The sequence below is a fragment of the Larus michahellis genome, chromosome 2 (assembly GCF_964199755.1).
Source record: "Larus michahellis chromosome 2, bLarMic1.1, whole genome shotgun sequence".
Lineage (NCBI taxonomy): Eukaryota > Metazoa > Chordata > Aves > Charadriiformes > Laridae > Larus > Larus michahellis.
The window spans coordinates 33710317-33736567 of NC_133897.1; the positions used below are offsets into that span (position 1 = coordinate 33710317).

The following is a 26251-nucleotide window of genomic DNA, read 5'->3' on the forward strand; positions in this document are numbered from 1 at the left end:
GCCCTTAATGCTACAGAATAACCAGAATAAAGGGTTTATTTCTACTGCACCTCTGCCTTTACTAAACCCCGCATTAGATCTAACGTTAGTTTATTTTTCAAAACATGAAAGGTGAAGTAAATGTAGCATAAAAGCTACATTATCTCAACTTTTCTTCAATAAATGTACTTTTATGATGGGGCTATAACTGCTTCTCCCCTCTCCTATGAACCTGCTATTCCAGAGACTGCTTTTCCTTTTAGCTTGGCCTTTACAGGAATGTTAAGAGAGCCTCAACAGCCACAACATTGAACAATTCCACCTGATTCTCACACATTGCACTATCTCCCAGTGCCAAAACACCCTTTTCTTCCATTGTATCACCATGGTTGTGCTTTACTTGGAACAGTCTGGCACTTTTCATTGCTGGCAAAACATCGACTCAGGAACGGAAGGAATCAGCGTTCTTATATATTGGGCCAGTATTCTTCTCAATGTTGCATGAAGACGCACCAAATCATTTAAGACACACAAACCCTTCTGGTAGTGGTTGAATTACAAGTGAAGATGAGAAGATCCACAGGTCTTACAGATGCATTAATAATCTAATATGTGACACTAGAAGACTGGTGCAGAAATAACAGCATGTGAGTTTGAAGCCCCAGAGAATCTGCCCAAGAAATTAGTCCTGGACAAACATACACCAGCTTAATAGGTTTGAAGTGTCACCTTTTCTGCAAGGAAGGCGCTTGAGTAGAATGTAGTCTCTGCTTATACCTCTGCATCTGCTTTGACCGTGAATGCAGTTTGTTGAAGAGCTCATGGAACTTATTTTGCGGAAATAAGGTTTCTAAGAATCTCTCCAGAAACACGTACACCATTCTCTTGTTCAGTTGAGCATGCTGGAACATTTCAAAGACCCGAAGAATGCCTTTCCGTGTTGTCTCAGCACCTATGATGTGCTTCAGTTCATCTACAAAAATGAAAGTTACACAGAAGTTTAAGCTAAATTCTGTTTCTGTGTTAAAAATAAACTTAAACTGAATATTGTCTTTCAAATTATGTAGCTTGAAATTTTAGGTAACAGTGCCTCTATTATACGTAACACAATTAACCTAGGAGTTCTCTTACACCAGAAAGGATTTCTGAAAATTACTTCACTTTTACACTATATATGTGGAATTGTGTTATTTTACATGAAATCATGCTGTATTGGAATATAGGTATTTCATGCACTGAACTTAAATCCTCAAGTGAAACAAAATACCGGTTTGGCTCTAAGAGAATTAGTTACGTTTGTGAATTCCAAGAGAATTCACAATACGTGTGAAAATGTTCAGCGCGTAATAATTAAAAACCTTTTTATTTAAATACACTTCATACGCCAACATTTCTTTTCAACATTTCAACAATCAACAAGAATACTGACATTAATTCCAGTAACAATATATGGTAAGAACTATTAGGCGTCACTCCCAGACTCACTTACCTGGCATTACCTCCAGTAGTTTGGTTTTCCCTGCCACTCTTGTTCTCATTCTAATAGCTTTGTCCCTCCGTGGAACAGTCTCTGCTAGAATGCCGTTGGGCCAAAAAGCATCTCTGCAACAAAAGCAAGTCTGTCAAAATACATTAAAATTTTATCAAGTGAAAGGCTCTTTTTAATCCCTCAAAGCTTTCTCATAAAATAAACTCAAGAAAGTAATTTGCACACAATTTAACACACACTTCAAATATTAGGAAAGGGGGGGGGAAAAAGGGCAAAAAGAGAAATCAAAAGCAAGAAGCACAATACACTCAATCTACTAGTAGTTACCATATACATTTTTGGCACAAGAATCAGATGAAAGAAAATTTTAAGAAAATATTACACACCAAAAACATTCAAATACCACACCGTTATTACGTAAAATATACCTAAGATTTGCTTTTACCTATCAGTCTCTATTGCCAGTGAGAGACTCTAGGTTTAGGTCTTTTAATTGCTTCATTAGATCTCTGACAGTCGTTAAACTATCAACAAGCTAAAGCTGAGATGAAGTAGTTTCAGTGTAGTATAAAGCCCAATGCAAAAGACTAAAAAAGTATTTTGCCTCAGTGAATGACATTCTTTTTCGGAGTAAGAAGCACACATTCTTACTCAGTTTTATTAAAGAATAACACAATATCCGTAGCGTATGACCCTGTGGCTCTTGTATGACCGGGGGTGGCTCTTGCCCAACAATACTGCAGAATCCATTAACAGTTTTAGGCAATGGAATGGACAGAACCTTCAATACTTTCAAACTCGGACTTCATTTCTGTTGTATCTGCCTACATGCAAAACATGTTAGTTTAGACCTAGGGGTTTTTTTAGTAAAAACTGTTTGCCTTTTAAGGCAAGGCATGCACATACCTTCAAGGTAAATAAGACACTTCACGCAGTAAAATGATTAAATTCATAAGTATACCCGTACTCTAGCTCTTCTAGACTGGTTAACAAAAGAACTGTTTAAGGAAGAGGTGAAAATTCAAAAATATGCCTCTTGATGTGACAATTACTTTTTCCTCACTTTACCCATGTAAAAAACAGCATATGGTCCCTCTGGAATTCTGTACAGTAGTAATAATTTCCTCACATAAAAACAATAGGAAGGATACAAAGATTTTCGACATCAACTGGCAAGTACTTCGTATTTAACATCTATGATAAAAGACATACCTGAAGCGTTTCACTGCATCGGCTACTTGCTCAGGAGATGTCATCCAATCAACATGATCAACTATTTTTCTAAAAAAATCAAAGCAACAAATCTATCTCATTTAATTTTTAAAACAGAAAACAAATAAGTATAGCATTTTAAAGAGCACTCTAGGGCAAACAAAGTATAACTTCAGCTTTCTCCAACTCCACAAGTGGATTCTATAAAACTGCACACTAGGAAGGCAAACGCCGATTCTCAAGATAAAAATCTAAGCTCACTGATCACTCCTTTTTATTTTTGAGTAAATGTATGATGACTAAGCAGGCTGGAAAACTGATGTTGCATCTCCCGTCAGCGTTAGATAAATGTTCTGCTTATAGAGTGCTCCTCTTCATGGAGCACTCTTCAAGTTCTGTTTCTGTAAGCAAAGAATCTACTTAAAATCTCAAATTACCATACTTATGTAAGCAATTACTCCATAATCTTTAACAGGGGATACAGACTAATCACAAACTTTGACCTTCATTCATCAACACATACACACAGATCAATATCCAAATCTAGGATGTTTACAGAAATGATACAGACGTATGTGTATCACCATAATGCCCAGGATTCTTTCCTTAAATATAATTTGAATTTAGTTTTCTAAGAAACAGGAAAGCACAGTTTTGATGCAGAATGCCATTAAACCCCAAGAATCTGCTAGGACAAGGTATGATTGCTGAACTAGAGGAAGCTGTGAGTATCTGCAAAAGCCCTAAATGCAGAAGCAAAATACTTCTGCACACATCTCTGCAGTAAGAAAGCAGCAGCCTGTGTGCAAACTCATCTAGTTATACTACAATCTGAAAACAGAGTTGTTGAAGAGGGCAGCATGTTTCTGGAAGCACAGGTTCTCAAGATAACTGTCACCCGGCCACAAGGAGTTATTTCAAAAACAACTAGTGCTATTATTAATACATGGCTGCACCACTTGTGCAACAAGTCTTGTACAACAAGACCTGCCTATAAGTTTAACAGTGCTGATGAAAACATCAAAAATACACTTGTGAAGGGTAAAAAAAAGTAATGATACAGTGAGGAATGTCCTGAAAAAATAATAGGAAATTACTTCCCACCTGCCAGAAATTAAGTTTTTGATTCATTGGAATTTAGTGCCCATCCTCTTTCTAGAAATTTTTTTGGTTTATATTTCTCTTTTCATTTCAGGAACAAATTATTAGAAGGGAAAGCCTGGAATCAGTAGATTTCTAAGCTGAGGACAAGAAACATTACTTATTTAGCACTACAAATTGGCTTTGCATTTGCATGAAAAACGGTGTATGTGAATTACAGAGAACATGGGGGGCAGAACAGACCCCATAACAGTCCTTCCCCCCCGCCCCAATCTTTTAAAGTGTGAGAGCAAAAACCTAACATGGCAACTCAGTACAGTTCACGTAATTTGACAGTGCCAGTGTAATGTTTGTGGCATCAGAGAGATGTGAACAGAAATAGCACAGGAAGTAATAAACAGTATTAACAACAAAAAGTACAATGTAAAACAGGGCAAAAAGCATAGACACCACCAACACTAAGTTACATTCACAGAAATGTGAACTTTTGTTGCTATATGAAAACTCCTTTGGAAGTTCTCTGGCATGTAAGAGTTACTAAAATTTGTCTTTCAGCAATGTTTTGTTGTTTGTGTCCGTTTTACACCACATTTGTACTTGGTTCTCTTCAAAGGGGAATGCATGCAGATCTATACCACAACAATTTAGTAAAACCAAAAAGGATTTATAGACACAGTCTACATAGTATCACTCACACAATCGCTCCACATAAAAAAGCAGTACCTATTAATTGTGTCACCATATGTTGCTCTAATAAGTTGCTGAAGCAGATTTTTTATATTTCTTCTTAACCACTGATTTCTTTCCTTTAAATCAAAGACTTCATCCATAAGGAGGAGCATTACTCTCAGTGGAATATTGTCGTCCACCTGATCAAGTGAGTAAAAGTATAATCAGTAAACTTTTATTTTGGTTCAAGAAAGCTACAGGTTTAGTAGCTACTTCACAGGTCAAATGTTTCAGTACAAGCAGAACAATGTCAGGAACACTTTGCTCTGTATTTTACTGTAAGGTGAAATCTTCCCTAAATCCTCTATGACACCACAAATAGCAAAGAAAGACTGAAAATTAAACTAGGTTTAAATCCACTGAACTTTTAAAATAAGACAAAAAGAAAACAGTTATTTCAACACAGCTGAACACAGTCAATACAACTAAATATGTCCTAAAGAGAGATCATGTCCCTGACTCTTACTTGGGTGGCTGTGCTTCCAACTGCCTAACGTGAATGCTCTGGAAGGCACTGTTCTTTGGCATCTTTTCCTTACGGATGCACTGCACCAAATTCAGAACCTCCTAAGAACAATGACACTTCACTGCAGTGAACTACCTTTTATTTAGATATCGTTCCAATCTGCATGGCTATTAAGTGCTTTTATGCTTGTAGGTTAAGAAAAGCATCATTTTACTATTTAATAGAAGATGTTACACAGATTAGCTTACAAAAAACAACTTTTACGGAAATCCTAAACCAGAGCATTCAGTAACTATGTAAAAGTTTTTAAAGATGGATCGCGTAGGCTTGCAGTAACTGTCCACATCTTTTCAAATATGAAAATTTGAGGGAGAGTTTACTAAATTCTGTAGAATGAAGGTATTAGATTTTCATCTTAGTTTTTATTAATGTTTCCCTTACAGAAATAACAGCAGCTTCGCATGGCCTGCTTATATGCCAGAATATGAGCCAACATATTGTTATGTTGTGGCATAAAAAGACAGCATTTGGAGTCACAGCTGTATTGCACAAGAGACCACAAATATTTATCTCAAATACAACAAATTAATTTGATTTTTTGACTATTTTTTGTCTGATTGAATGACTGTAGTTTGTGAATAATGCATCTTAAAAAAAGCAATTGAGAGCTGAAAGGTTTTAAAATATTTGAAATCTGCCTTTCAGAAACACTTGGTATGTTAACTTAGAAGCTATCAAGAATGGTAGCTCCTATTCATTTTACAGAAGATTAGTGAAATATTTGCAGAGACGCTGCTCATATACTTGAATGATATTATTTTGTTTTGCCTGTGCAAAACAGAAGCCTCAGAAGTATCAAAGATATACATTTGTAATTACAAATTTACAGATGCAGTCTGATATAGTGAAAAATAATGAGGAAAAAGAAAACCCAGAAGAACTCAAGGCTATGATATTTGAGCAAAAATACATCTACCAAGCCATCACAGCAGTTATGTACAGGAAGACAAACTGGAATGCTTTGATGTGACCAAAAAACCTGAAACGTGAAGGGCAGAACAGGTGCAGATTTATGACCATAGCAAATTGCATTTAATCACTGCTAATCTTATGGCCTTTCTGTCCTACTTAGAGATAAAAGTTTTCTTCCAATTGTTTCCACATATATGATCAACGTTTCAATCACAACAATAGCAAAATACCATAGCTTATGACAACATCAAGAGCTTGAATTTCACTTTCACGTTTCTAATATTACTACTTTAGACATTTTAGGTATCCACACACTAAAAGGTTATTATTTAGGAAAACATTCTGAAGGGTTTTTTCCATAAAAACATAGCAAACACTACTTCTGATCCATTAAAACAAATTCCCGCTGAAAGGTCACATCAGAAATCAGAATCCATAAAATGCCAACGGAAATGATGCTAACAGTCTGGTATCATACTATCTTTGAAGAGACAGAAATTGGAGAGAGGAGGGAAAAAACCCCCAACCAAAAACCCCCACCCACAAAACACATAAGTAGCACGTGCACTCTAAGTTACTCCACTGTTGTGCAAAACATTTTAGTACTAACAAAGATGTTAATTTTAGAAGGAAGCATATGAATTTTTTTTAAAAGTTAAAAACTGGTTTTAAGTATAATGGCATAATACCAGAAAACAATAAATACGTAGTTTAACATAAAATTAGTAGCTCATTAATTTGGTTGTAGAGGAGCCCAATTTGAAAGGGCAAATGTCAGACTCACATTGTCATCAATTGGTGCTGCAACACGGCAATGGTCAGGATCTGAATAGGTTTTCTGGATCAAAGGAGGCACCTACAATGAAAAAATGTAATGTTTATGAAGTAAAACTTACTTTAGAACAACAATAAATCAGATCAGTTTTCATAATCACTTTGGTTATGAAAATTAAAACCAAACGTTTGGTCAAAAGACAGTTGCATACTACCGCAGATAAATATACAGTAATCCTTTCATCTTCCAACAAATCAAGCCTGTAGGGACTCTCCTATAGCTATCAAAGTTATCAACATCTTTAAGACAATCCACATATACTTCCTCAAGTGCCTAACGCTTCAACTGAAAAACACCTAGAAATTCATATGGGACTGATATTTCTTCTGGTATTTCCTTAAGTCATGCCTAGTTACAGACTTCCCAGTCAGTATAACTGCAGATATATTTTTTGTCATACATCAGGGAAGTTACCAGCAATGAGAAAGTCCAGAGCCAATCATTTTATCTCCTAAGTAATGAGAAAAACCAAACAAACAAAACCACCCACCACAAAAAACCCCATACACCATAGGTTTATTATTCCCTTTCATGGCTTAAAGCTTAGTTGACCTTGGTTGCTGTTCTACATCTGCCACATGTAACTGTTTTGGTAACAGAAAATGGAACAATCCCTGATGACAGACCTTACAGCTACACACAGAAAGAGGAGGGCAAGGGAAAGGAAGGTAAGATGGACATGTTAGGAAGATTACTACTTTCATAGGACTTCTAGATAGCAGGCCATGCTACCATTCCCTACCTCTAAGGTATTACATTTTAGGAGTATAGGATGAGGAAAGATGGCAGAAGAGACAGCAAGAAAATTTAATTAAAAACAGAATTCAGCAAGGAATAAGCAGAAAAGAAGTTATCTCCTTATTCTAAGTTTCATAATATATGGGTTTTTTTCTAATGAAACCAGCAGATGCAGCAAACTAGCTTTATGAGAATGGGTGGTAAAAAACTAAGAAAATCAGTGACTCTCATTCTTGCCAAGTGGCTGCATTGAATTAAGTGAAGAAGGATTGCTGTAACAGTCTGTAGATGCCAACTTAAAATGCATTACTTAATAGAAAAGAGAACTCCATGTTTGTAATATAATGACTGCTGAACCTTATTAAAAGGGTATAGGTATAAAACAAGATTGCTTTCCTGTCTAACGACTTGACTCTTCATTACAGTATACAATGTGAGTCGATAGCTAATCTCCTATTAATTCACTAGTATGTATTAACTACCAAATATTTTCTTACCTTGAAAAATGATTGCTTTATGTCTTGTCCCAATCTCTCTGACATTTTACCCATGTTGTCTGACATTTTAGTCATTCCCTCTGCCAGGCTGTCAGGGAGAGACTTGACTGCATTTGATACATTTCTCATAGAGTTACGCAGTGGGTTTACAAATGTGTCCATCTGAAGGGGAAGATGTTTAACCAGAACTGTATAATCTATGAGGACACCAGTATATCAATACACTATGAGTGTATTAATACACACTGTTCCAGAGAACAATAATATAAAGCACAACTCAAATTGCTTAACTTCATCACAGAATGCAGAATAAAGTTTTAGCTTCACTTTCATTTATTTTCTCGTTCCTTACAGCCCTACTATAACTATTCACATCTTTCAGCAGATCTTTTTCCTGAGTCATTTCCATTTCTCATCCCTCAGCTTTTTTTAGCTTGAATTTATTTTCCTTTTCTTCTTCATTCAATGCCATTTCTCCCTTCCAAGCTTCCTACTTCCATATGTTTCACTTCTGCTTTCAACTCTTCATCTTTGAAACATGCCTCTTAAACAGCACTGGAGTAATATCCTTTAATATCATGACAAGTATAATTAAAAACATAAAGTAGTTCCATAGAAACTGTTACAATTTCTCTTTCAGTATATAATCTAAATCCAGTCTAGAGGCACAAATACTACTGTGATGCCCTTACAAATTAAGTTTATGAAGAACCTGATAAACTGGAAAGCAAGTCTCACTCAGTCATTACATAAACCTTGATAAATATTTAACTGTTTCACTGTTCAATATTTAAGGAATATAGGCAGAACAACAACTTGAAGTGACAATACAGTTGCAAATGCTTTTTATACCAAAATCACTAGAAGTTTAGAAATAGCTATATTTGCAAAGCAGATGCCCACACAAACTGGTCAACTGAACAAAAAAAAAAAAAAAAATCACTTGTCTGAAGAGAGTTCTGGTGGCTTAACAGAAAGGATGCACAGCTCAGAGCTCCGAATTTGACCAATGACTCTGCATGGTTACAACAGCTAAATACGTAACAGCTGCTTTTGAAGGGAAATGCATTTCATCTTTTGGGCTGAAGAGTGGAGAGCACGGTAACAGTAGCAAATACAGAGTAAAGAACTGAAAAAAGAAATTAGAAGGAACGAGACTACGAAAAAAAATAAATCACAGATGTCTGACAGAAAGTAACTTGCAATGAACACGCTTTTAGAGTAGTCTTGGTGCAATACACTGTCTGATTTGAAAATTTTATTTCCTTGTCATACAAATAAATTTACCTGTTATAAAACCAGTAAATTTTTCGTTCCGTATGTTCTCAGATACTTTGCCACTCATATAGTATTAAAGCAACTCACTTGCAAGTTGTTTTGAAAGTGCTTTATAGCTGTTTACTATCAGTTCAACATCTTCATTTAATGCAATCATTGCACTAATGAATGCTCTGAAGTTCCCCTGACAGTGCAAAACATTCTTACCTTCCGTGCAAAATCCCCCTTCCCTTTGCTGTAGGCTTTATTCTCCAGGAAGTCATACACATAATGGGCTAAAGCTGGAGAAGCCTTCATCATTTCAGGATTTAACAAGAGCTGAGTGAAATAATTTTTAAAAGGTGTTTTTTAATAAATAATGAAAAAGGCCATACCATCCAGTTTAGTAAAAGTTTATCACGCACAAAGACATTGCATCTTGCAATGTATTTTCTCATTCATTCTCTAAATTTTATTGCAATATTACACTATTCTCAAGATGGAAACAACATGCCATAATTTTAACTAGTATGTTAATTATAGCATCTCATAGAAAACCACACACCTTTATGACCACTCATACTACTTCTAAAACTCCATGAAAAAAAAAAAAAGTAACATCTGTGATGGAAAAAAATAATGCTATTAAAAATGGGACATATATCTCAAAGGAAAAAATATTAGCACTCTAAACAGAACAATCAGATTTCACAATGTTTTATTCACTTTCATTATTTATTGTTAGCATGTCCCTTGAGTTGGTCAACATATTTTAGTGCTAAATGACCAGAAAGTCCCTATGAAGTAGGACAACTGAATTTCTTTAGTTGGGCCGATACAGGCCTTATCTGAATGGAGAAACTGTGTGGTTGCACTACACCACCGCAGCGGGTGCCATGCCAATCCTTACGCAACAGCACAAGAGAAAGTAACCACAAACATGAGTGTAATGGAAAAAAGCGAAGTGGGATAGAGTGCAAAACCAGCACAGCTGGAACCTTACCAGCTCAGAAGAGCTGGGACAGAACTGGTTGAGAATAAACCAAAACAGCAAAAAAAAAAAAGCAAACTTATTAGAATATACAAAGTTCTTATGGTATACTATTTAGGATTGCATACAGCCTACAACACAGTTTTGGTTTTGTTTTTTTGGTGTTTTTTTTGGTGTGTTTTTTTTTTTTTTTTTTAAAAAAAAGCATGCTAACAAATTTTCTACCTCAGAAAAAAAAAATTCCAACCTAAAACACAATCAAAAAAAACCCCATAACAGCTTACCTGCAAATATGCATTTAAATCTTTTTTCCTCTTCTCCAAAAATTCTCTGTCCATATTGTTAAATGTCTTTTTGCCAGGAAGTTTCAGTATATTTGCAAGGTTTTCAAACTATAAAAAAGAGAAGATTTTTTTGTTCTGTTCTCAAAAGAGTTTCAAATCATCATATAAGCTCAGAAATGACAGGGGTCATTACATTCACCTATTCTTACCTACCATATAACATCTACCATATCACACCTGACAAATAATTTACGAATCAAGCCCAGAATTCAGATTCCTTGGAGAAGTAAAAATGAAAGATAGGCCATCAAGAACAATTGCACAAAAATTTTCAGGAGACTGTCAAGGGTAAAATTTAATTTCTGAACACAGATGCGATACTCACTTTTGAAATACAGACTAGCAAAATGTGCAAATTATTCCTGTCATCACACCTGCTCAAAAAGATTTAGGCTGAATATTTATCATTATTATTTGTGCAAAAGTCAGTACGGTTATGAGACTACATCAAGAGAACGTGCACATCTTTCTAAAACATCTTCCCCTTCCTCTCTTCATCAAACCTACTAAGGAAATAATTAACTTGTCGTCCCTGGCGTGGATAGTAGCACCCAGTTTACACACAGGTTATCATACCAGGCCATCACCTCTGCCTTTTCTCCAGGTAATGGCACAGTTTTGACATGTCTTCCACTGTTCCAGTTTTACAGAAAGAACTAGTGTTCCAAGGAAGCAACAGGGAAAGAAGAGTCCCTAACACTTAAGAAGGCTGAACATATCTGCTACAATGCACAAAAATAAGAAAGCGACAAGAATAAAACTCGAAGAATCAGGATTATCCACATATAGAATCCAGACTTTCTGTAAATAATGAATAATATTCTAAATGGGGTAAAGAAAGAAAGGTGTAGTATCTAGGCTTTAAGAAACAACCTGGAAATATTTAATATTTTGAAAAGTTTTTACGTATTTTTTTTTTCCTAGTCATTTACCAGTAAGTCAGTTTTAATGACTGCCGCATATCAGCACAACATTAACTCACTATAAGGTCAGTGACCACACACCTGTTTCAACAGGTTATAGATTCTTCAAAACAGTGAATTAATTTTAAAAATAAAATAAAAAATCAATTTGAAGAGAGTACAAAAATTGGTATTTCAAATTTATTGACAGCACACTAAGATAATCAGAAATTCAAAGGGAAGTCAGACTTTGTTTATGATTAATACAAATATTCAACACAATGTTTGCTTTTTTAATAAAGCCTTTTCCATTTTTCCTCCTGCTGGGACTTTACAATGCTAACCTACCTGCACAGAATTTGTTCTCTGTGCCTCGCTATTAATAACAGAGTTAAGGGATGTAATCCAAGACTTCTGACTAGTTCAAAGGTTATGCAGTCAAATCTGACTTCTCCAAGGGCTTGGTTTAAAAGCGTTTCACCCTCCTCTTTTAAAAGCACTGCATTTTCAACACTTTTTCATGTCAGCAGGTTCTACTGTGTACCAGCTGGTGAATTACAAGTCTCTATTTTTTCTTCTTTCATTTTAGGAAGGTTAAGAGTCTGAGAATACAAGTACAGCAATAAAAGGCAGATTGTATAGCAGTACACTGACCTGCCAACAGCTGTCCCTTTTGAGACCCCACCGATCCTTAACATTTCACTTAAAACTTGAATATCTATTTCCCAAACTCAGTTTTTATTTCTTAATCTCTGTGACAAATATAACAAATGAAATATGCCACTGTTTGAGACCAATAGCACTTCTATACAAACATTCTGAAGTAAAATTAAGCAAACGTGGGGTAAAAGCTTTCTAAGTTCCATTTCCTTTTGTTAGTGCAATTATATAGCCATCAGGTATTAAACTATATAAACGTGCACCTGTAAACTGCTCAGTGCCAATAATGTATAATATAAATGGTAAAAAAGTACACTTTAATGGAAAGAAACCTAAATGCTGTAACTCCACATCTTAAGTCACTTTGAGAAAGCCAATACTCATGCCATACCATCACACAGAAAAAGCACCTTTCAAAGAAACCTTAGAAGATTTCTATGAGATTAATTACCTGCTCAGTGATCCTCATGTGAAAGTCATGGAAGTCACTGTAGCGTCGGTATGTCTTCCATGTCTCTTCGCTGTTTGGATTTCGCCGATGGACTGTGATAGCATACAGTGCATATGTCTTGCCGTGATCATTACACACTCCTGCCACAGCATATGGGTCATAGTCAGCATAGACTAGTAGTTTAAAAACAAAAATAAAAAAGGAACAAACAGAAAGAAGGAAGACGAAAGGACACAAACATGAAGTGAAGAAATGTCTGGAATGACAGACTTGAGAGACAAAAATGGACATGCAAGCAGAAGAGTAAGCCATCCCTTTATCCAAAACACCGTATAAGTGATGCCCTCCAGAAACTTATTACGCAAACTGAAATATAGAGATTAAGCAGCCTTAGAGTTAGACAAGTTTCACTGACATGCAAAATATAAAAAAGAATAGAAAAGATTTCTACTGTTAAGAATAGCGAATAGATCTTTTAAAAAAATAATTTTAGCCTAAAGAACTCAAGAATGAAAGACAACTGTGAAACCAGAAGAAATTCCAGTCTGCAAAGTACTCTAATCATATTGCAAAAGTTTATCCATCAAAGAAACCGTAAATACAAAAGACAGTGCCAGAAAGCTTTAAGCATGTGGTTTTGTTATTAACATCAGCAGTTTATTATTAATACAAAAAATACTACCCACACTATTTAAGCCAACAGAAACACTACATACACACACATATATGTATGTATCCTGTACGTGTGTGTACATATGATATATTCTGTGTGTGTACACACACACACATTTTATGGAGAAGTCAATCTACAAGTGGAAAGAACACCACAGATAGTCATCTTAAATAGAAGCAAACAACTTTTTGTTTTACACTGAATATTTAAGTTCTCCTGGACATTCCTCCACCACAGAATTCCTCCCAGTACCAAGTTTATTTCAAAAACTTCAATTTAATCTACAGAATAAGCTAGGACCAATATTGTTTACACTGCACACTGTTTAAATCGGTAACATGTTGGATCTCTATGTATTGAGCCAATACCCAGTAACCACAATTTTCCAGTGGCTAGATGAAAATACTTTTTAATCAAATTCTGTTAATTTCTCAATATACCCAGATTGCATAAAATACACTTTTCCTGACAAATCATCAGCTGCAACTTCTGTTGCGCTTCCAGCCTTGACTTCTCTCAAGTATAATGCTGAGGTCTAAGCAGCCAGGGAGCACCTCTAAGATAGGGGCAGCTGCTGACAATGTAAGAGTTACACACTAGCAAGGTGCACCATGGGCATGGAGCATCTTTTCTTTGCCATCTACCTCCTAGAAGAACAATGTTAAATGCTGAACCCCGAGATAAAAGAGCAAGCTGCCAAAATACTGTCCAGAGAATGGAGCTGGGAAACCCCACCCCAAAGATGCTCAGCAAGGCCTATTCTCTAAACTCACGTTGATCTACCATGCAGCCACCAGACCACATCTCAGGGGGCTGCTAAGTTGCACCTTTAGGAGTACCACTTAAGGACGGGAGCAGCAGCAGAAGAAAGAAGTTGTCTCTGCCACCTCTTATGTCACAGCTTCTTAATCAGCATTTATTTTGCAACAAGGCAAGGTGAATCCTCAAAGACTATAGAGGAGATCTTGTATACATCCCACAAGCACAGTAAAGGGTAGTAATCGGCAGGGGAAAGGAGCCTGTACACAGATGTAAGATGCACCTACTGCCTGTAGCATCCAGAAAGCAGAGACTTCTTTTTTTCTAGTTCAAACATGAGGTGAAGAGAAGAATGTCCAGTTTAATCCTTTCTTACAATATGAACGCGTACATATCCCCTGGTTCAACCGGAGTATTATGGATTCACAGGGTCAAGCTGATAGTTATCAATAAACACTGCCATTAAGATTATTAATTTAACATAATTTGTGTGGTTCGAAGTTTACCTTTTTCTTAGATTAAAACAATGAAACTTCTAAGTTTAATTCAGAAAAAAGAATCAAGTGGCATTTTAATTAAAAAGCAAAATCGTGATTCTTAACTTTTAAATGATTTTTTCCCCTCTCTGAAGAGTGACTACACTAGACTTGGGATTGCACCATGCTCTCACACTGTGTTGGAGTAACAGAAATTAATTAAAATATCAAGTAGTTGAATTCTTGCCCACAGCTCATATGTCTGCTATATAAAGGCATAGACTTCAGAGTCTATTACACAGTAAAGTCTACCCCAAAAAAGTATCTGAGGATTCATTCACAATTTAATTACCTAATGCAATCTCATCTAACTGGACTATCTGTCAATACTATTTGAGAAGTTTTTGTTATTTACTCTCAGGTGACATTTTTTTATTACTAGGCAAATTATTTCAAAAGATAACCAAAAACGCCACCACTGTAAAGACTGAAGCCATTACTTTAAATTAAGCTAAGTCAGTAAGGAAGCAGAAAAAAAATAGGGGAGAATATTATAGTAAGAGAAGTAATCAGTCAGGAATTAGAACTGTGTTACTCGAAAAAAAAAAAAGAAATGGCTTTTAGAATTTGTTCTTTAAATACTTTTAAAGATAAATGCTACTCAATATTAAGTTTAGTGAATGATTCTCCTGAGACAGGAAAAATAGTAATACCAAAACCAACAAAAATTAAATCACATTTTAAGTACAGATATATAGCCTACAACCTACGGCACCAATTCTGTAAGGATTTCCATTATAAGGACTTCATGGGAAATATGAATTCAAATGTTTTATGAGGTTAAAAGAGTGAAAGGATTAGGATTTCAAGGGCCTGTAACATCAAAAAACTCAAACTAAATGGTGTAAAACAAGTAAGCAGCCATCATAACAGATTCACTTACCAGTATCTGAGATGTATGCATGGAGTTGAACTGTCTCATCAGAAGGGACATTTGAAAGGTCATCTAAGGACTGCGGGGCAGGGGAGAGAGGGGAGAAAGAAGAAATGGGCGAGAGAGAATAAGATCATAGATACACTTTATTTGAGAGATGCTTTTGGATTAATCTATTTCATTTTCAAACTTTCAATTCTCTACACTAATAGAATAGCTTAATGCACTGTAACGGTGCAAGTGTTGGTATTACCTGATTACTAAAGCCTTGCTTTTACAGAGTGTAGGGTCCTTCATTTCCCCTACCAGTTTCCCATAGCTCTGTGATCACTTTAACTTATTTGCCACTTTCATTTGATATCTCAGTTCTAACAGAAGTACAGCTACAAATAGTCTTTTACTGAGTATAAAAGAAAAAAAAAAAATCCAAGAAATTCCTAACTGTGGAGATACAGATGTTGTGTAACAGATCTTTTGGTTTTACCTTCATACCACTCTGTTTTCTTTCAACTGACTTAAAGCACTATGCACAAGTTACAGCGCAGTAAAAGTTGAATAATTTCTCTGCTGTATGTAAAAAACTGCAAACACTTTTCTCAGAAATGTTTTCCCTCGTAAAAAAACAAGGGGGTACATCCTCAGCTGGCTAGTGGCCTGTCTCCCCATTTAGTAATTATTGCGATCAAACGAAGCCTCATGGGTCTTTTAGAGAAGCTTTGCTGTTACTTAAAATTAATACATCTGACTACTAAGATTTAACATAATAAAGGTCTGCAAGACTGTGGAGTGAAAAACTTGGATACACAACTGAAAAATGGAGGATGGGCCACTACACGCGTGATCCTAATCTTAAATTATCAGGTTTAAAAAAAAAAAGATAACAGCTATTTAAGTAGAATTCACAGGCACTGGGATCCTAGCTACTTTATATATTTTACCCCAAAATTCTGAAGTTCTTCAAAGATACACATTCAGAATAAATATGCACCGATCAGCTACCTTTTATAATTTAACCAAGCCGGTTTCATAGTGAGTTGCCACAAATAGTTACCAAGAAGGGGATCTACTGGGTAGCAGTGCCATACCTGTGTCAAAATAAAATCTCAATACGTGTCAATCAAGTTTCTGAACTCCTCCGTTTCCTTAAATATAAACCAATCTTATGTGATTACAATCAAAACACAGGTTGGACTTGAAAACTTAAATTATTTAAAGACTGCTCTTGCCCCTTCTTCATCTGAATCTTTATTATCTCCATGATATTTCAACATAATACTCCACTCCTGCCTTCCCAAGCTCTCTAGAAAGAACAGCTTTCCTCTGCCTCAACCATCCCTATCACTGCCTCGCTCCAACCAACCCACTGCCTAAATATCCACCATGGAAGGTGAAGGAATGTCTAGATACTGAATAAATGGCATCGTTAAAAAGGTCTGAACACACTAACTATGCTTAAACATGTATTTAACACGTATTAACATTTAGGAGTCTCCTAAATATCTTACAACACAGCTTGTAGACTTAGAGTACAGAAGTCCCAGCTTGAAAAGAGGCAGAAGAAAGAGAAGCCCATTTGGGAAATCTGTTTTGCCACAGCATGCTATAGTGCTAAAAGTTTATGTTTGTTCAGTGGTAGAACAGATGAATTAATGCAAAAATATTTTGAGAGCAGACATCATCTTTACCTCAAGAATTCCCAAATCTGCAAGTTACTGAATGCTGGAGAGAATTCTGGTAAAGTATCACCGGAAGTGGACTATTCCTATAACCTTCATTAGACACTTGCTTTTGGTCATTGTTGGATATAGGGCTAGACTTTCGCTGACCTAGTCCATTCTTAAGCAAGTCACCCTTGGAGAGCAATAAGCCTGAAAGGTGTTTATACTGCAGTGTCCAAATTTAAGAGTAGAATATCACCCGAGACAGATGAACTGCAGGAATTTATGGGAACCTGGAAAAGCATTTGATACTCTGAGAGCTCTAGAATTTGGTTATCCGTAAGATGGAAGGGATGTTATTAAAGGAGACAAGTAACAAGTCAACTGCTCTAGTATTTTGCTTGCTATGAAACACTTTAAGCTACCGCCACATTTTTTAAAAGGCACCAATATTTCTCATTTTCCTGCCTCCCTTCATTGCCACCCTGAGAGTTCAGCTTTCTTCTTGATAACTGAATGGGGTTCAAGCTGACATATACTAATGACTTCCAGAAGTTCAACCCAGCCATTTCTGCTGCCATTCAAGGTCATAGATAAGTAAAACCTGTGTAACTCCTACTTACTCAACGCAAAAGCAATATGTAAAGCTCACATTATGGATCCATTTTGATGAAATCTGCAAGAGTCTATAAATATTCTAAAATTGTTTTATAACCCCAAAATATGCCCGACTGGTTTAATATAGACGATTAATGTGTCAAATTAAAAGGCAGAAATTAAGAAGATATTTTTGTAAAGTAATTTTTCCTCAAAATAGTTTTGAGTCTCTCTTCCAAATAATCTTAAAATACATTCTTACAGTGAAAGTATAAACCGCAGGAGATGTATTTTATAATGGAAACTTTAGGAAGCACTCAACTGCTGTGGCAAGGCACTACACAGCAACAATTAATACAAGTAAATTAAATGGTTAAAACTTGAATAGATAACCAACAGACAGTTTGTATTTAATATGATCTAATATCTTTGACATTAGGTGTATTCACAGGAAGACAAGTTAATTAAAAAGCAAAAATATCACACCACAACCCGATCTTATTTAATGCATTGTCATTAGCTGAAAGTACAGAAATTCCCTGACCTTCAAAGTAACCTTTCCAAGGTCTATTTTTCTTCATGTAACTGACTAACACAAGGGAGCTAAACCATGTGTACTCTTGACATGGAATTCAGCCAGGAAAAACTAATCTACCAATATTCAAACACCTGTAAAAGCACTGACAACCCTGAATAATATGGACTACAGAAAGCGAAAGTTCTTCTGCATAAACAGAGCTTTATTACACGTTCCTGCAAGAATGTTCTTCATTCTGTGAAGATATTAAATGTACTATTCTGCAAATATACTTTTCACAACAACAAAAAAATCAAGACTTTGAAGTATCCCATGCAAATAACTGTTTGTATTGCAGCGGTGCTTGATAAAGGCTGTACGACTTTCTACCTCAGTTTAAAAAGGCCACATGAAACTAAGCAGCAGATAACTGCTAGCCAGATGAGCCACTGCAATGACAAATCCCCATCTGTAAAATATGACTTTGATATGTGAAAACATTCTTAGAAAAAGTACTTGAGACACTTGAAAAATCTTTTTAAGAGATTAGTCAATTAAAAGAATCTCTTGTGAAGTGTTACCAGAATTGTATGTAAGTTTATAAAAATATGGCTAAATTAAGTTTTCCTTCTGCATCTAACAGGAGCTTGTGTAAATTGTATCAGCTGACCACCTCCTTTTTTCTTCCTATTTTAAAATGTAAACAAGAGGAAAACAATAGGGGAAAAAAATTCCCACCTTCAAAAAAAAAAAATAAACCAACCCCACAAACAAACAAACAACCCCCACATGGAAACACATTTATATTTATTTTAAATGTGTTCCTTTACAAAATAAACCCTCTTCCTCTGCATGCAAGCATGATCTAACCAATGAGCTGGAACTCCTAAGGAGCTACAGCATCTTCCAAAAATGAATTAGAAGGGCCTATGAATCCCATAAGCCAGGAAATTGCATGCAGATTGCAAACATTTCTAAAACTAAAAGATTTGGAAAAAATATTCTCATATGCACAATTGAACCTTGCATATCTTTTGCTTCGCTACATATAGTCTGAAGAAACAAGTTAAGAGGGAGGGGAGGAAATACATCAGAATTTTTTATGATTTTTCCTTTTTAAATACCTCTGATTTGATTTTCAGTTTAAAACATTTTAAACCTAATAAGATCTATACAGAACAGATTATTTGGAAAGAGTCTGGTAGAAGTATACAGTTCTCTTCCTATGTATGCAGAAACACATTTCAAATATCTAGGTACATTCATGTAACAAAGAAAAGGTCCTGATAAACTGACGCAGTCAAGATCTGCTTAAAGAAAAATACCAAAAATCGCTTGAAATTGGTCAGACAAGAAAACAAAGATTCATATTTTGTATAGATAAACTCAAGATACTTTTATCTTTCCAAATCAAGTCCTAACTAAAAAAAATAAAAAAAATCAACCTATAAAAATCTAATTAAATGTTTCATTTTACCCTCTACTTGAATTTTATCCTTTGTGATTTCAAAGGATTTGCTTTCACCTATCATTACCTAACTCTAAATTTATTCCTATTTAAAAAAACATGCAGGGATAAGAAAGTATGCTTTGCATAAATTAACTATAGATTATTACTTTTCTGTGAGAAACAATGCAAAATTCCATTAAACATAGCGGAAAGTACAAAAGGGACAGTTTTATCTTACAGACTGATTGATACCGTCTGTGTGTTTCAATTTGATTATAGAACTTTTTTCAGAAATTAAGCTGCAGTGAGGTAAAACCTCTAGTTTACATTATTTAAACTATTTTATAAAACTCTCCCTATGGCTGAAGGAAAAAATTAATAATAATTAAAAAAAAAATACAAGCACTTACCAGATTAATGCTGCCAGTAGGAGACCCATTAAAAGATTCTGGGAGCAGTGAGGAAGGGAAAAGGAAAAAACAGGTCAGAAGATTTTCTTGAACACAGGGCCACACACAAGAAATTAAAAATGCAGAGACAAACCGCTATGGAAAATAACGCACAACTGTGGCATTGGGCAAAATGTTGCACCCAACATGTAAGTACTCCAAGTTTCCAATAAAGACACCTGAAGGAAAACATTTGTAAGTTTATACACCTATAGATATGAATTAAATACACCTGAGATCATTCCTTTTTAAGCTTCATGAAATCACTTCAATAAGGAATCAGTTTAATATTTAAATAATTTGTACTTCAGCTAATAAGAATGCTTTAGTTGCTTTGAAAAGCCGTTATCTCCAATGTACTTTCTCTTTCCAGATGAAGAATAGTTATGTACTAGAACAACCCAACAGGTTGAAGAACCACAAATATTTTTGAATAAAAAATGAGAATGAAAGTGTTACATGCTTATTTTAGCGACACATTTGTTACCAAGACTTGACAAAAAATTTACTTGAGATTAATCAAGTTACTACAGAAAAAAATGACTCCCAACACAATTTACAAAAAAAGCACAAGGAGGAAACATTAACTTAGAAACTGGAGGTACTACAGGAACTTTTTGATTTCTCAAAACCAGTGTGAATAATTTTCTTATTTTTATTTTAAAGCAGAAAAAGAATGGTCCCAGGAAATCACCCTTACAGATAAAGAGCTCACCTCCTTCACCATCATCTGATCCTCTGAAACTAGGATCCTTCAGCATATCCAGCTCAGCTAACATACGCACATACAACACATTCTGCTTGAATGAAGGGTAGAATCGTTCATCTCGTAGCATCAATTCATACACCTTATTGAAATATAAACGGCAAATTTAGAAGTACTTACTACATTTTTTTAATTAATCAGACAAGCTTTCATAAATTCTACTTGACCAACATGTAGCTGTGCATTCAATTATGTAGCTCTGGGTTTCCTTTAAAATCCTAACGCAAGTTCATGAAATTTCAATTCAGGCTTACTCTTAACAGAAAGGTTATGAGAACTAATTGTGCTAGAAATATAACACGGTCTCAGAAAACACCTTTCTAACTAGTGAGACATGGACGTATAGGAAGGAAAGTAGCATGTTCGCTGAAAATGTTTCCTTCCTCTCCTCATAACCCTTCCAATTGCTCTATAAACATATTTGGTCTTCACCTATTTCACAACAGATTCTCTCTGAGAGTCCTTGTTTGCTGATAAACTATAAATGCAGACCTGCAAACACTTAGAGGGAGAGGCGAGAAGAAGGAAAGGAAGGGAGGGAAGACACTGCATACTACTTTCCTGAAAATTTCCACTTCAGCCAATACAGTATAAGCCTACGTCATAAAGATTCAACCGCACCACCTCAAAAAGTTATCTATATAGCCTATGCAGTGGCAGTATATATACATATACACACGTGCATCTACATGTAGTGGGAATTAATTCGTAATATGTTTGGATATTCATGTCAACTCTAGAATATTTTAACTATTTTTTTTTCATGGAACGCTTTGTACAAGTGCTATCACCTGGTATGAATAGAAAAAAAATCATGCAGGTCTGAGGAAACCAATTTATTTATAACACATGAGAAATTTATGCTCTTCAGCAGAAATCACATGCAAGACCCCTGTAACCTACTTCAAGCAATACAGACTTCACAAGGTGTTTTCATTAGTCTTACATGTGGGCCTCAAGTACAACGGAGTGATTTTAAGTTCATATCACTAATTTTTAGCAAGAATAAGAACATTAAGTTAATGACCTAAAATAAAACCTCTCAGACTGGGTATATAATTTAGTGCCAGAGTATTAATCATTCACTTTTTTTTTTTTTAACATATATATTAGACTTCACTGATAAAGTCTATGTATGCAGGTAGTAAAAAGTCTGTTTTATTTTCAGTACTTGCTGCTTCTGAGTACCACACTGTGCAGACTTGAAGAAACAGAACAGTCAAATTAACTTCCAGAAAGAGACACAGAATTTAACATGGGAACATGCTTACATCCACCTTTGAAAAAAAAAAAAAAAAAAAGAGCTAAAACCGGACCAAAACTGCACCACTTAGTTATTTCCACACAGGCACATTTTCTTAAATTGGTGCATAAACACAAATAAGAATCCCATAATTCTAAATTTTGCTTCATAATTAATTTCATACAGGACACCTACTCTTCCTGTCTTTGGCTAAACAGAAGTTGGCAATTTAGAGTATGATTTTTGTAGAATAGAAAAATGGTAAAACCGGTTTTAGGTTTCAGATATTTGAGTTCCTTCCTCCTTTATCAATGGCTGTAGTGAAGTTTAGTACTCCATAGCATTAACAGTTCTTATGAAATACAGGATGAATAGAGTATACCTTTCTCTGAATGTCATCAAAGATTTCAGGTGTTGGATCCTCATGGTTCAGTGTTTCTGCCAGTTTTGCTACTAAGTTGTCATCAATATTAACTCTGGGAGATGCCTGTCATAGAGATCTAAGTCAACTTTTGCAGTATAAAAGAAAGCTTCTATTTTCACAAATAAAATCCAATACAATTCTAAGTAAACTAAATTCCTTCTTAATTAGTGTCTCTAAAACTGTCTAGAGCACAACAAAGTCAGACCCTCTCCCCACCAAATTAAGTTCAGAGTTCATATTAAAACTCAGAAGTTTCAGGATTAAATACCAAAAATCACCTCAAAAACAATTTATGCACAATATTTTGAAGCAATATCTAAGGCAGATTCACTCAGACTTAAAAATAGATTTTATTTATTTATGAATAGAAAGACCTAGATTTGGTAATGAAGATTAAGTAAAAAGACTAAATGGATGAAGTCCTGAAGCATCTGAGGAAAGGCTAACAGTCGGCAAACTCTGCCAGTTTCTAGACCGATTACCAGTAGCTGTAATCGTGGTAGCTTTTTATGCAGACTCTATTACAGCTACCAGCATACTAACTATATCAGCCATCAGATTCCCAGTCATCCTATTACAGCTACCAGCATACTAACTATATCAGCCATCAGATTCCCAGTCATCCCTTGGTATGACATATTGCAAACCACAGCTTATTAAGCATTCCTGTAGATAGGCCCAAGTTCACACACTTTCCCCTTTTTCAGTAACAGAGAGCCAGCGCTGCACCAGATCCAACATAGCTCACAATCTATTAAGTACAGTTGAGGCTGAATTTATCAGCTTTGGAATAGCTCTGGTGTTAGATGGCTTCCGACTTCAAACTGGTGAGCATTTTGTCAGCCCAAGAACCCATCAGAGCAAGCCTTGCACAGTTTAAAGACGACTATGTCGATAGATTATTGAGGTGAAAAACCAAAGTGAAAGAAAAGATGCAAAAAGAGAAGCATCCTGTAGGCAATCTAGGAGACTTCTGGAATGCACTGAGGATAACTTCTTAAGCCAGGTAATAGACAGCCCTACCACAGGGGATGCAATTCTGGACCTGTTGGTCACAAATGCAAGTAAGCTGTCAGTGAGGTCAAGGCTGGAGGCAGCTTGGGCTGCAGTGATCATACACTGGTGGAGTTCACAGTCCTAAGGGTCACGTGAAGAGTAAAGTCAGGACTCTCAATTTTAGGAAAGCAAAATTCCATCTGTTCAAGGAGTTAGTCAATAGGAACCCCAGAAAACCGTCCTCATGGACAAGGAAGCAGAAAAGAACTGGCAGGTCTTTAAGGGCACTTTCCACACAGTGCAAGAGCTCTCGATCCCCAGGCAAGAAAGGATCGCAAGAGACCTGCACAGCTGAGTCAAGGCCTGCTAGCCAAACTAAAAGGTAAGAAGGAAATGCACAGGCAGTGGAAGCAGGGACAGGTATCCTGGGAAGAGTATAAGGACACTGTCTGGTTGCGTAGGGATGAGGTCAGGAAGGCCAAGGTGCAGCTGGAGCTGAACTTGGCAAAAGATGCAAAGAATAAAAAGAAGGGCTTCTACAGGTACATCAGCCAGAAAAGGAAGGTCAAGAAAGAAAGCAAGCGTATCCCCCTGCTAAAAAAGAACGGCAAACTGGTAGCAACAGACAAGGAGAAGGCTGAGGTACTCAACAACACTTTTGCTTCAGTCTTCGCTAGCAAGCTCTCTTTCCACACCTCTCAAGTGGATGGACCACAACACAGGGACTGGGGGAGCAAAATCCCTTCCACTGTAAGAGAAGATCAAGTTCATGACCGCCTGAGGAACCTGAACATACATAAGTCTACGGGACTTGACGAGATGCATCCCAGAGACCTGAGGGAATTGGCTAATGCAGTTGCCAACCCACTCTCTGTGATATTTGAAAAGTCATGGCAATCAGGTGAATGACTGGAAAAAGGGAAACATTGCACCCATTTTTAAAGAGGGTAGAAAGGAGAACCTTGGTAACTACTGACCTGTCAGCCCCACCTCTGTGCTTGGGAAGATCGTGGAACAGATCCTCTTAGAAGCTATGCTAGGTCACATGGTGATTCAAGACAGCCAGCATTGCTTCACCAAAAGAAGGCCTGCCTGACCAACCTACTTGCCTCCTATCATGGAGTGACTACATCAGTGGAAGAGGGAAGAGCTACAGATGTCATCTGGGCTTCTGTAAGGCCTTTGACAGTCCCCCACAATATCCTCTTCCCTAAATTGGGGAGATATGGATTTGATGGGTGGACTGTTTGGTGGATGAGGAATTAATTGGTCACATCCAGCGGGTAGTGGTGAATGGCTCAATGTCCAGAAGGAGATCAGTGATGAATGGCGTCCCTCAGGGGTTCAGTATTGGGACCAGTACTGTTCAATGTCTTCATCAATGACATAGACAGTGGGATGGAGTGCATCCTCAGCAAGTTTGCAGACAACACCAAGCTGAGTGGTGCAGCTGACACACCTGAGGGACAGGATACCATCCAGAGGGACCTGGGCAGGCTCATGAAGTGAGTCCGTGTGAACCTCATAAGGTTCAACAACGTCAAGTGCAGGGCCCTGCACATGGGTCGTGGCAATCCCTGGTATCAGTACAGGCTGGGGGACAAAGGGATTGAGAGCAGCCCTGCTGAGAAGGACTTGGGGGTACTGGTGGATGAAAAGTCAGACATGAGCTGGCAATCTGTGCGCACAGCCCAGAAAGCCAACCATATCCTGGGCTGCATCAAAAGAATTGTGGCCACCAGGCCAAGGGAGGTGATTCTGCCCCTCTACTCCACTCTGGTGAGACCGCACCTGGAGTACTACACCCAGCTCTGGAGTCCTCAGTGTAGGAAAGACATGTGCCTGCTGGAGCAGGTCCAGAGGAGGGCCACAAAGACGAGCAGAGGGCTGGAGCACCTCTGCTATGAGGACAGGCTGAGAGAGTTGGGGTTGTTCAGCCTGAAGTGAAACCTTATTGTGGTCTTTCAGTACTTAAAGGGGGCCTACAGGAAAGAGGGGAACAAACTTTTTAGCAGGGCCTGTTGTGATAGGACAAGGCATAATGGCTTTAAACTAAAAGAGGGAAGATTTAGACTTGATATAAGGAAGACGTTTTTTACAATGAGGGTGGTGAAACACTGGCACAGGTTGCCCAGAGAGGTAGCAGATGTGCCATCCCTGGAAACATTCAAGGTCAGGTTGGACACGGCTCTGTACAACCTGATCTAGTTGAAGATGTCCCTGCCCATTGCCAGGGGTTGGACTAGATGACCTTTAAAGGTCCCTTCCAACCCAAACTATTGTATGATTACAAGAGATTTGAGGGATAAGTTGTTAAGGGAAGCTTTTCAGTGACGTCAAAAGGGGATTTTTATGCATACACAAATTCAGAACAAAGATGTTAACACAAATTGACAAGTGTTTTCTGCCACAGAAGACACTGTTATTACAAGACCATTGGAAGCATTCAAGCTTAGCCTATTGAAAGATACCCAATGGTGATATTTGAGCAATTTATACAGACAATTGTAGAGAGGCACGGGAGGTTATTTCATTTGAAAACCCAGTCTTGGTTCCAAGTTTGTACAAATATTGCATTGCATCTTTTTGAAAACATTTCTTTCAGGGAACAGGTGGAAGGCAGGGTGAGAGGAAAAGAAAGGGGAAAGGACAGCATATTGAGGGACCAAATTTCTTATTCTGTCTT

General features: G+C 36.7%; 1 protein-coding gene across 5 annotated transcripts in view; it reads right to left on the bottom strand.

Annotated features, from left to right (window-relative positions):
- Positions 1–415: 415 nt before the first annotated feature.
- The window catches only part of SNX13 (sorting nexin 13), a 70021-nt gene continuing 44185 nt past the window's right edge, over positions 416–26251 (bottom strand). Inside the window, exons 14-27 of one of the 5 annotated variants that reach the window (XM_074574801.1) lie at positions 22528–22632; positions 20852–20984; positions 20098–20135; positions 15475–15544; positions 12624–12763; positions 10551–10658; positions 9504–9614; positions 8019–8180; positions 6733–6804; positions 4505–4650; positions 2681–2749; positions 1469–1581; positions 709–952; positions 416–605 (exon numbers count right to left, since the gene is read on the bottom strand). In XM_074574801.1, coding sequence (XP_074430902.1) covers positions 566–605; positions 709–952; positions 1469–1581; positions 2681–2749; positions 4505–4650; positions 6733–6804; positions 8019–8180; positions 9504–9614; positions 10551–10658; positions 12624–12763; positions 15475–15544; positions 20098–20135; positions 20852–20984; positions 22528–22632 — 1551 coding nt within the window. In that variant the 3' untranslated portion in view covers positions 416–565. Of the gene's footprint in view, positions 953–1468; positions 1582–2680; positions 2750–4504; positions 4651–6732; positions 6805–8018; positions 8181–9503; positions 9615–10550; positions 10659–12623; positions 12797–15474; positions 15545–20097; positions 20136–20851; positions 20985–22527; positions 22633–26251 lie in introns of all 5 variants that reach the window. The other 4 variants (XM_074574800.1, XM_074574804.1, XM_074574803.1 and 1 more) reach the window with 4 other exon arrangements.